This window comes from Anabrus simplex, chromosome 1 (genome assembly GCF_040414725.1).
Source record: "Anabrus simplex isolate iqAnaSimp1 chromosome 1, ASM4041472v1, whole genome shotgun sequence".
In the NCBI taxonomy this organism is placed as follows: domain Eukaryota; kingdom Metazoa; phylum Arthropoda; class Insecta; order Orthoptera; family Tettigoniidae; genus Anabrus; species Anabrus simplex.
The window spans coordinates 393846803-393859624 of NC_090265.1; the positions used below are offsets into that span (position 1 = coordinate 393846803).

The 12822-nt window shown below is 37.8% G+C and overlaps 1 protein-coding gene across 1 annotated transcript in view; it reads right to left on the minus strand.

Moving 5' to 3' along the window:
* LOC136869021 (protein MMS22-like) overlaps positions 1–12822 on the minus strand; it is a 148032-nt gene that overhangs the window by 45150 nt on the left and 90060 nt on the right. The window contains exon 8 of the mRNA XM_068227118.1: positions 12673–12787. Coding sequence (XP_068083219.1) covers positions 12673–12787 — 115 coding nt within the window. The remainder of the gene's footprint in view (positions 1–12672; positions 12788–12822) is intronic.

A 12822-nucleotide genomic window follows, 5' to 3' on the forward strand; every position in this document is an offset into this window, starting at 1 on the left:
TTTCTATTCGGAAATCGTAAAGTTGGAATGTTTGGTGTATGACCTGTAACCCTCACAAGGTCGAGGACGGCAGAGATAGATACAAACCCGTAAACATCGAAACAGGAACAAATTGGACAGGGTTACAGGTCGTACACCAAACATTCCAACTTTACGATTTCCGAATAGAAATTTGTATAACCAAACAATTGGATAGGGGTCATATTCCAAACTATCCAACTTAACGAAACCTGAATAATTCGACCAACAATGAACATAATCTTCTCCACCGGACAGTAACGAGATACAAACAAGAAAAGTCTAGCAAAAGAAGGAACAGTGTACAACTTAAACAAGTTTGCAAGAGCACCATGCTAAAAACCGTCGAATTTAATAATTTTTTTTTTGCTAGTTGTTTTACGTCGCACCGACACAGATAGGTCTTATGATGACGATGGGACAGGGAAGGGCTAGGAGTGGGAAGGAAGCGGCCGTGGCCTTAATTAAGGTACAGCCCCAGCATCTGCCTGGTGTGAAAATGGGAAACCACGGAAAACCATTTTCAGGGCTGCCGACAGTGGGGTTCGAACCTACTATCTCCCGAATACTGGACACTGGCCGCACTTAAGCGACTGCAGCTATCGAGCTCGGTGAATTTAATAAATAACCAGTGCAAGAGACATAGAATGGAACCAAAGACTTTTTAATTTAAAATAGTTTTTTAATTTGTATAAGTTTTTTAATTATTGACTAACAATTGCCTTCCCCCCCACCCTTCACGTACTTCCCCACCCCTCCCCCACCACCTAACTGTCCCTTACTAACATAATTTTTAATTTTTTAAATTTTTCATGTACTTCCCCACCCCTCCCCCACCACCTAATTGTCCCTTACTAACATAATTTTTAATTTTTAAAATTTTTTAATCTTAATTATGGAATTGTTTTATGCTATTTTTCACCTAAGCATGATGTAAAACAGCTGATGATGATTGCTAAGCAATCGAAACATGTACTGTAAGTTTTAATGACAAAAAATTTAGCCAAAGGCTAAATAATAAAAAAGGAAAGTATCGATCAGGTGGAACCTTTTTCATTTGTTAACTTGATTACAATATCAATACGGAATGAAGTGGATAGTATGTAACTGGAATTTTGAACGTGCGATCAACTAAGCTATTGTAAGTAGCACATTTGTGGGAATAGGGATGCATGGAATCTTGTTTTATTGTTGAGGCTGTATGGGTAGGTTTTCTATATATTTTGTAAGAGAATGAAGAAGGGAGTCTGGTGATGGTTACATCTAAAAAGTTGATGGAAGCGTTAGATTCTGAATCCGGTATGAATTTGATATCAGGGTCTATGTTGTTGAGGTTTGAGAGGGTATTCAGTGCATCGACAGAACGCTCATCGATGAAGACAAACATGTCATCTATAAATCTGGCCCAGAACTTAATACTGCTAAACTTATCACTCCTTTCAATGGCATTGTGTTCCAGGAAGTCTAAGTATATTTCTACTAAGATGCCAGAGGCCGGTGATCCCATAGCCAAGCCGTTTTGCTTATAAATAACCTTGTCAAATGTAAAATAATTATTATCCAGTAATAATTTTAAAACAGATATAAAATCAGAGATTTCAAGTTTACCCAATTGAGGATTAGAGTTCAGATTATTCTCAATGATGGAAAAAAGTTTGCTCGTTTTTATGCTTGGATACAAGTGTGTGGTGCGGTTGCAAGTTAAATTTATCTAGTTTCTTAATAAGCTCTGCAGTGTTTTTAATGGATTTTTGAGCAGAAAAAGTAAAATATTTTTTAAGAAACTGTTGAATAAACTGAGCAAGTTTGTATGAAGGGCTTGGCCTATAGTTTATTACAGGGCGTATGGGAACACCGGCCTTACGGATCTTCGGTAGTGCTTTCGCAGTTGGTAAGTTAGGGTTCATGTTGATTAGCTTCGACTTTTCTTTTTCAGTTAAAAGAAATGATACATTCTTTAGTGTTTGTTTAAGTGTTTGTATGGAATGGTGATAAATAAAAGAATAGGCAGAGTGAAGTGGACAGAATAGAGGATAAAAATGGTAACCTAGTGGAGAAAAAGAAGGGAATTAAACTAATCTGGAAGGAATACTTTAACTACCTCCTGAATGTGGTTGGATTAAATGAAGAAGATGATGAGGAAACTGATGACAGATGTTAGGAGAAAATGGAAGAGTTAACTTGGGCAGAAGTGGAGGGAGCTGTGAAGAGGATGAAACAGAAAAGCACCAGGAGTGGATGAGTTAAGTGTGGAGATGATAAGAGCTGTAGGAGAAATGGGTACACAGTGGCTATACAGGATGATGCGGGTAGTGTGGAATGAGAAAAAAGTACCAGAAGATTGGAAGAAGGTTGTAACAGAACCCATCCTTAAGAAAAGAGACAGAAGAAAATGTCAGAACTACCGTGGTATAACATTGATGTGTCACTGTGCCAAGATACAGTATATGAAAAAGTACTGGAAAAGCAAATAAGAAAGTCAGTGGAAAAAGAATTAAAGAAGAACAGTATGGCTTTAGACAAGGAAGGTCAACGATCGACCTCATATTCACAGTGAGGCAGGCAGCTACAAGAACGGCACTATGAGTATGGGGAAGATTTAGTGATGGCCTTCATGGACACGAGAAAGCACATGACAGTGTCTGTAGAAACAAGATCTGGGAAGCTATTATTAGAGTATAAGCGGTAAATGAACAGATAGTGACAAGGGTGAAAAATTTGTACAATGGAAGCAAAAGCTGTGTTAAAGTCGGAACTGAAAGAACTGGATGGTTTAAGTTAATAAATGGCGTAAAGCAAGGAAGTGCCCTCTAACCTCAACTATCTGTAGTGGTGATGGATGATATAATACAGAAGGTAGCACAGATCATTGGAGAGAGAAGCGGTGCTGTTCGCAGATGATCTATTAATATGGCAAAACCATGAAAGTGAAGCGCAAGAACAGCTAAATGTATGGGAGGAAGTTGTGTCATCTTATGGAATAAAGTTCTCAGCACAAAAGAGTGAAGTGCTGGTAACGACACAAAACAAGAACCGAGTGTATAATGGCATGACATTACGAGGGGAGCAGTTGAAAAGAGCTGACAACTTTAAATACCTGGGAAGTGTAATTGAAGAAAATGGAGGAAACAGGATGGAAATCAATGAAAGAGGAAGGTGTGCAAATGGATTCTTTAAGAGTGTGGGAGGACTGATGTGGAACACGGATGTACCACAGAGATGTTATCTACAAGCCTTATTTTGTGCCAATTCTTACATATGGATTAGAAACGTGGGTGATGAAGGAGAGGGATAAAAGTAGAATATAAGCAGTGGAAATGAAGTTTCAAAGGTGTCGAGTAGGTTTAACAAGAATGGACAGAGTAAGAAATGAGAGAGTTCAGGAGATGGTAAATGAGGTACCCCTACACGAAAAGATAGAAAAATCAAGGCTGCAATGGTATGGACATGTTAAGAGAATGGGAGAAGAAAGGATGCCAAGAAAGATGTTAGAAATGGTGATGAAGAGGAGACCTAGAGGAAGACCGAGACACAGATGGCTGAAAGGCGTAAAGAAGAGCATCGAGGCAAGAGGAGGGAACTGGACTAGAGTGAGAGAAGAGAAGTGGTGGATGGACAGAAAACGATGGAGAGGCCCCAAGCAGACCCAGCCTGTGATTGGAAGCTGCTGCAGATGAAGATGTCTGTTATTAGTACAACATTATTTACTTTTTCTATGGTCTGTAGTAACTTTTTTCTATTTTCATTACATAATATTTTTAATATTTGGTTAAGTGTAAGAAGACGGGGTTGAGCCCTATCTTTGTGAAGAATAAAGATATCATCTATCTATAATGCAAGATGGCTAGTAAGGACATCGTTCTTTACATAGCCAGAAAAATCAAGCATTCCTTATAACATTTTATTTTGTTATTTCAAAGGCTTCCTGTTTTCTTGTGGATAAAGGACCTTCTATAGGCATCTGCTAACTTCCTCAAAGTTTCAATTCTTTTTCAGTTCATTTTTATCATTGCTTCTAACGTTTTCTAATGGTTCAATAAAAATAAAAGTTCTACTTGTGAATTTCACTGAGATTGTTTTTTATATTTTTCAAAAAAACCACATGCTTGTCTCTCTTTAAAAACCACATTATCATTTCCACAAGTTAAATACTATTCTCTAGCATATATTGTGGACTTTGAAATTGTTGTTCACTTGCAACATTGTACATTCGCAGCGTGACCCTGACTGCTCCAATTCCATGCTGGCTGCTATATAAAGCAATTTCAATCCTAGCTGATGACAGTGATTTGGGTAAGGCTGAAGCTTTGGTCATTCATTGTTAGGCACATGCAGAAAGTGTGTGGAGGAAAGAGAGTCAGGGCAGAATGTTATCCAGGAATTAGGTTAAGACAGATGTTGAGGAAAGTACAAGGGAAGGGGGACGGTTAAGGGTAAGGTGGTAGTTTTTCATGTTGGGGATGTGTGAAATCTGGTTTAACAGCACAGGAAAGTTTAAGGGAGTGGAGATTGTTATCAGTGGGATATTGACTGGCAGGTGATTAGGAATTTAAATGAGACTGTGGAGTGGGTATGTGGGAAATTGGAAAGGAAATTTGTAGAACCTAATGAATGGGTAGGAGATGGGGACTTGTGCTCAGATGACCTTCGCTTGAACCATAGGGGTACATATAAGTTAGGCTTGTTTAAAAGGGTTATAGGAAGGTATGTTCAGGGAAACGGGTTGGGCTAGGGAGCAGTGATGAGATTGCAGGGAGCTGGAAGTCAAATAAGAATGACAAAGATGACATACAGTTGTTGGTTTTAAACTGTATGTATTGCACCACTCCCGCGTCCAGGTGGGGATACACGAGTTCCAGACTAGCTCTTAATAACAATTTCATCTGCCAAATATCACTGGGTTGTGAGTTCCGCGTGAGAAAGAACACCGATGGCCTACGGTAAATCCCAACCTACGTAGATGAACGTCTTCAACACGCTATCAGTCGGATACCGTACTTGTATGATACCGGAATTTATCGTAAAAATCAGATTATCATGGCTTGTCAAAAATTCCGTACATGTCATCATCATAATCGCAATCAGAATTAGTCATTATAAGCTTATATCTAATACTTATTCTAAATAGACATTGAAAGAATTTAATGTTTTCACTACTCAGCTTTTATTAATAAATTGGTCTAAGTATGATTTGAAATTAGGGTAGAATATCTTGAAAAATTATTTATACACTATGGCTGGTTCCCTTCGCAATCAGCATCTCTAAGTGACGTAATTATATTGCATTGGAGAAAACAGGTTTAGAAAAACCTCTAACATAAAAAAGAAATGAAATCAGGCCTCATTTATCTATGTCCTAATCCTGGCCTGTCGAAAAAATTGTATCATAATTAAGTAGTATCCAAGAAAATTAAATGAAAAAAAAAAAAAAAAAAATTATATAATCAAGTAAAATTATTCAACATAATTGTAAAAATTGGATGCATCCAAAATATTTAAGTAAAACAAGCTATACTCCCTACTATATACAATGTTCAAATTGAGTTTCAATTGAAAATGTGAAAACGCAAAGAAGGTGGCTAATAATTAATCAATCAATTAATTAATTAATTAATTAAGATCTGGAATCTTTCCAATTCAAGCTGGGTTGCTTCTTAAAATTACCAAAATTCAATCGTCTGAACCTAAATTCACATGCAATTAAAGAAATGCATATCACTCGGCTGAACACTTCACATCAATGTCCACGCACAGTAGAAAAATCGTGTGAGAAAATTAATGTCTGTCCATTAGGGATTTTCTCTAGTTGAGGTTTCAAATTTTTGTATGTTTCATATTTCATTTCAACTGACCTCCATATAAGCAAATCTAAGTCCACTTTAAGTCGTAAGCAATCTCAAATTAATTTCATTGTAAGGTTTATGTGACTAAATCATTCAATTATTATTTTAATTCATGGTTGAAATTCAATTAAAGTGCGTATATGACTTAATATAGCATTACCAAGTGTATCTAATTAACCTTCCAACGAATAATACCATAGGTGGAAAAATTGACACATAGGAAGACTCTATCTTCATCTAAAATCCACATATGAAAGACTAAGTTACCAGTGATGTGTTAAACTGCTCTCATAAAATCATAAGTTAAATTGCCGTATGTGAGAATACATGAAAACAATCATAGGTATGTCAGTGAAGGCCTAAATATTGACATAGGTGGCCTCTCGGCTCTTCTGATGATCCTACTCACTCAATTAATTCTATACTGATGGCATTGAGATCGTATCCTAATCTGTATTATATATATATTAGGGAATAAAATAGCAATTGAAAACAGTATGTTTCAATACCTATACCTTAGCATGTGTAACCTACACATACTACCATCTCTCAAAGAATACTATGACCAACTTCCTAAATAACAATAACTATCACCATCATAATATACTATCAACTCATATGCTTATTACATTCACCATTTAACACTTCAATTATCGCGTAGCATTCATAATCAAAGCACTCGTTTCATCAAAATACGCAACATATGTGCCATAACCTACACATATATAAATCATTATCATTACTGTCATAGTATCAAAGAACAGCACATCATAACCTTAAAACTGTGCCACTATATTTTATTGTAACATTCCCTAAATACGATCTTTACGCATGTTATTTTGTTAAAGCCATCACGCATATAAATATTAGCTTCCTCTTAATACTCTAACACTTCACTGACAACGAATTAAGAAAAATATCAATCACTTCTCCACTACAATATTGACAAACTTACGAACGGCATTCACTGGTATTTTACACCTATGTCTGGGATTTACGGTAACTTCAGATGAATACCTATTTCCTTGTAAGTACACTCGTATATTAACTACGCACACACAATGTCATAATGCACACTATATATTAACCAAAAGAATAAAGGTTTCTACTTACGACACGACTCAAATGGGGACTTAACTTTGCTTATTGGGTATTGATTTCCATCTTGCTGTTAATCGTCATGGGATGGTAGGCCTCGCTCCATGGTTCGGCTTAGGTAATCGGGTCCATCTCGTCCTCACAGCTGATTACCGCCCTCCTGGGTCATCAATCTCGTGAAACGCCACCATAGTCGGAGTAGTCTCTGCCTCAGCTTCTTAGAACATCATAGTGGTCTTCATTGCGTCAAGGACAGAATAACACAAGGCATTAGTTGATTTATACATGCTGTAATCTGCTTAGTAGTGCTAATGCGAAAAGTATATATGTATTTTGGTCCGTCTAATTTGCTTATAACAGCTCTAAATATCGTCTTTATTTCAACTGCCTTGCTCGCCGAAACGGTGTGAATTTTACGTGCTTTTAGAATTGCACTTTATTTTCCGTTTAATTCTACTCTCTTGACGTTGTGCAGTATCGGGCAAATACAATGTTCCGAGCCCAACCGTGACGTAGTACAGATCCAACTTGACGTTTCCTAACAGCTGGTTTATAATCTCACGTATATGTGTCAACCACAGCTGATGTTAAGCGGGTTATCGCAGATTTGATCTATTCTTCAATAATTGATTAAAGTATCCGATAAGTAGTTGGTTTCTTTACTCGACTCCGTCCTTTCCTCGATGTAGTGCTGAATTGAGATTTGTTCTAATGGAAGATTTTTTTTTCAATAATCGGTTTAAATAATCCGCTCTCGTCATTCTTTCGCACTGCCTTCTAAAAGTGGTTCTTTCCGTGATTGCCGGTTGAATTTATTGTCTCTTTAGCTCGTACCGCTACTAATTGCTTTTATTTTAAATTTTTAATGGCTGGAACGCCATTTTTGTTCCTAATACTGCAACTATAGAACGGTGAAATGGCACAGTATTGAAAGGGAAGGAATAGTTATGTCATTTTATGTGTATATATATACAAGGGTGGATCAAATATAAACTGGAATTTTTAAAAATTTATTGCAACAACAACAAAAAACAAATATAGAGATCACTTTTCTACACAGTGTCCTGCCTTCGATACACATTTTCTCCATCGGACTGGTAAGGTTTTGATGCCATCTTGATAGAAAGAAGAGGAACGTGTGCAGAGCCAATTGCGCACAAACTCTTTTACACTTGCATCATGATCGAATCGCTGTCCTCCTAGGTCTTGTTTTTGAGTGGTCCAAACAAAGGGTAGTTGCAGGGTGATAAATCTGGACTGTACAGAGCGTGTTCTAGAGGCGTCCAGTGAATTTCTCCTCCAGTTTTTATGTGTTAAAGCGGTAGTATGTGGCCTTGCATTGTCATGGAGAAGAATGACGTTTCGGATCGGTTGCCAGCGTCGCTTGTTGCGATACGCAGCTTTTGCTTAATCCAAAAGGCGACAATAATAGGCTGCCTTCGTTTGTGAAGAAAATCCACCAGCAAAACGCCCACGGAGTCCCAGAAAACGATTGCAAGCACCTTTCCAGCCGATGGGTATGTTTTGGCCTTGATCCGACCTGCTTCATCTCTTCACCGCCACTCCATGCTTACTTGCTTGCTTGCTCTGACTCTGGGGTGTAATGATGCACCCAAGCTTTATCACAAGCCACAATACAATGCAAAAATCCTCTCTTCCTCCCCGTAGTGACGCAGGAGTCTCTGACAAACTTCCTGATGTAAAGTTTTTTGTTCCTGGTTGAGAAGACGAGGAACCCACGTGGCAGACAATTTTCTGAAATGGAGTTCATCTCAAATAACGGTTTGAATATTTCCATAACTTATTCTTATGGCTAAAACAATTTGCGAAGTTATTATTCGCTAATCTTCACCAATAATGCCCCGAATGGCAGCAATGTTGTCTACAATGACGCTTGTCCGCGGTCTCCTTTCATGAGGTTCATTTTCCACAGCTTCTCTTCCTGCCACAAATTTTTTAGCTCACTCATACACTCGAGTCTGCAAAAGTGTTTCTTCCCAAAACTGTGCGCAGAGCCATTTCAGAATTTTGGAAGGTTTGATGCTCCCTTTGGCAAGAAATTTGATAATGATGCATTGTGCAACAGACATGTGCACTTCTTGCTCACTCATGGTGTACTGAAGCAGCCTAGCTCTCCAGCGTCGTTCACACGCGTGCAAACCCCCTTCTCCAGACACCCGCACCAACATCCTGGCAAAGCCCCAATGGTGAAACTTGGTGTTGGTACATAGCCTGCTCTTGTCGAATAACACTACAGCTATAGAACAGATAAATATTTTGAACTTGGTTACAAAATACTTTGTTATTTAAGGTCAATCTTAAGTTGTTTACAATCAGAGTTGGGTTTGTGAATCATGTGAAGAGTTACATTAAAATATACATTAAAACATTGATTTTAACATGACATTCCACTTTTTTTTTCAAGAAATATTAATTTTAAGCACCCTCAGGAATGTTCAAATGTTTTAATGTATGTCTTCTAGTTTATAAGAGAATAATTATTCTTTACCATAAATTATTTGTCAATTGATGATGGCTTGAAACAAACCGAGATATGTACTGACCAACTGTAACTCATCATGAACAATAAAAGTATTGATTAGGTTGACCATAAATAACAAAATTTGTAACTGGTAACTGTCAATATGGATTATAATGAAATTTGTAACAATTAAATAGTAATTCTATAGCAATTCCAGCAAATCTCACTAGCCATATATCAGAACATTTACATGACATATGCTTACTGTATGTTGGCACTAAGTAAATAGGCACAGTAACAAGGTTTCTATCAATTTAGCATACAAGCAGATCTGTTTGCAAGTAAAATGCATAGGTGGCACATTAACGGGGGCACAGTGTCTGGGGTTGACTGTACTAGAGAGATAAAGACTACAAATAACAATATGAAAAACACAAATTACTGAACAAAATGCAAAAGATCGCGAACCGTACTGAAAACTGTACACGCCGAGCGAGGAAACTTAACCACATGGTGAATTTGCACAATACAGGTGGCAAAAACAGTATCGAGACTGCAATATAAATCTATATGAATGGCAACTTGAGATTGGCTGGATGCCTATCTTCCTATGCACAACCACCAAATAGAGTCAAAATCAGCCAAAATATCAATTTCGAAGCTATGATGTTCACAGTAAAATACACATAGCACATGGAGTCACTCTACATTTTTGAAGTTCCAAAAAAAAAATATTCTTTACCAAACCAAGGACTTAGTATCACATTGAATTTCAATAGGTTCAGTCTAGTTTTATGTAATATAACCATGGGTGATGTCGACCGACTGGATCAAAATGTTATCTTTTTACTGAATCAGCACTAAAAACAAGAAATGGTACTGACCTCTAAGTTTGTTTTTTCTGAACATCTCTAAAAACAACCTTACTGTTTGACCCCAAAGGGCAAAGAGGAGAATCTAGGCACTTTTGACTTCACATGGTACATAGATAGAGCATATATTAGATCTTGTGCTGATCTACATCCTTCCTCAGGAAGACCATGTGTGAAATTGGGTGTTCCCTGAAGTGCATTTCGATGGGGTGTCCCACTAGCTTTAATCCAGGGAAAAACAAGTGTAGTGGGTGCAATGTGGTAAAGCAGCCAGGAAACAGAGCAAAATCTGTAATGTTGCTGCCACGTTCCTTGCTTCGAGGCATTTCATTCATGTTAAAGAAGACTTGACTATGAGAAATAGTGTGCAGCTTGGAAACACAGACTAAACTCTTCTGAAATTTTATTCTTAGTTACGCATTTCAGCTATTTTCGGAGTGATTATACTGGCTGAAAATTTGGTGTTTTGTTAATAACAAGTAAGGCAAAGAAACTAACGTTGTCCTGCTGTACTGAAACAGTACACATTCTAAAATGGGACTAATCTGTTCTCCAGTTATGTTCCAAATAATGTATTTTGTAATATTTATTCAACATCTGCATGGCTAATACTTGCTAAATTCTCAATTAGTACATTCATATGAACTCAAAATGTGCAGAAATGTACCTTCATTGAAAGTCTACCAAACTACAATCACTGTTGACATGGAAAACCCTGAGAAATAATAGAGGGCAATTCATAATGATGGACCCAATTTCATAAATTTATTCTATAAATCTAATGAACATATCATACTGTGAGAAAGGCAAACTCTCAAAGTTTAGTTGAATTTAGATTTCATCACACGTGGTTTCATTTTCAGCCATTACAAGCGCGCAGGAAGCGAGTAAAGAAAATGGCTGCCACTGGAGAGCAGAAGTCGTTCTGTGTGCTTGATTACCATGTAAACAAGTCTGTGATTAGTGTTCAGCGGCATATCTGTACCAGGTATGGAAGAGACCCACCTACTGAAAAAGCCATTCGTGCGTGGTATGCAAAATTCAGAGACACGGGCTGCATCTGTAAGTGAAAGTCGACTGGCCATCTTTCGACCGGGGAAGAGACAGTGGAACGCGTTTGCGCCAGTTTTGTGCGGAGTCCGCAGAAGTCCACCTACCGGGCATCGAGGCAACTTGAACTTCCACAGGCAACTGTTTGGCGCATTCTGCGGAAACGTTTACGAATGTAACCCTACCGCTTGCAACTGGTGCAGGCCTTAAAAGACACTGATTATGCTGCTCGAGCGTCCTTCTGTGCTGATTATCTCGCATTAATGGAAGAGGATGGGTTCTCTGAATGGGTAATTGTCAGTGATGAAGCAACATTTCACCTTTCCGGGACTGTGAATAGACACAGCGTAAGGATCTGGGGAACTTCTAATCCCCATCAAGTTATGGAACAGCAATGCGATTCTCCCAAGGTGAATGTGTTTTGTGCCATTTCCCATGAGGTTTATGGACTTTTCTTCATTGAACCTACTGTGACAGGAAATGTTTTTCTTGATATATCGTGCACCTCAGGAGGATCGAATTCTCATTCGCTGGCCACCGTGCTCCCCTGACTTAACCCCATGTGATTTCTTCTTGTGGGGTTTCGTAAAGGATCGGATCATGTTTACGTACCACCTGTTCCATTAACATTGGACGACCTTCGTGCCCACATCACAGCAGCCATCACAGAAATTGACCGCGACACACTATACAAGGAGATAGACTATCGGTTTGATGTATATCGTGTTATGCAAGGTGCTTACATAGAACACTTGTGATATGACTGAAAAAAAACTTTGTGAGTTTACCATTCTTAGCACATGTCTCACATTACGATATGTTTATTAGATTTCACAGAATAAATTTATGAAATCGGGTCCATCATTTTGAATTGCCCTGTATTTTAATGAAACCGAAATTCATCATAACCAGTTTGTTTAGGTTAAAAACAACGGGCTTAACAAAATAAAATGCAATATTCCACAGAAGAATAAATTTGGCAAGTACAAGTTAAAGGTATAAAACTGAATTTATTACTGAAACTACATATCTTTACAAAGTGTCATCTTTGCAGATAAGTTTCCTCCTCACCAGTCCCAATTCTTTCAAAAACCCAATCAGATTCCAAGCCTGCCCTTAGTAGCTTGAGAAATGACACTTGTTTTAGGGGACTAATTTTAAATTTGGAGGTTGAAGATGGATCTACATGAAGAGGTGTGGCAAAAACTGAAGAAAATATAGGCAGTTCTTTCCTTTAAGTATTCCTTCCAAACATGTTTCAAGCATACTAAGTTGAAAGAAGTATGATATCAGTTCTAAAAGAAATTACCTTTTAAAATATGGAGCTGTACAAGAGCAAGATGAGACTTCCATACCATGAGGCGTTTAGGAACTTCCAAGTTTCCAGCTAGCAGTACTTGCATGAGTTCTTGCATCTTATTACCCTAAACGGAATAACATTATTATCATAAATAACTTT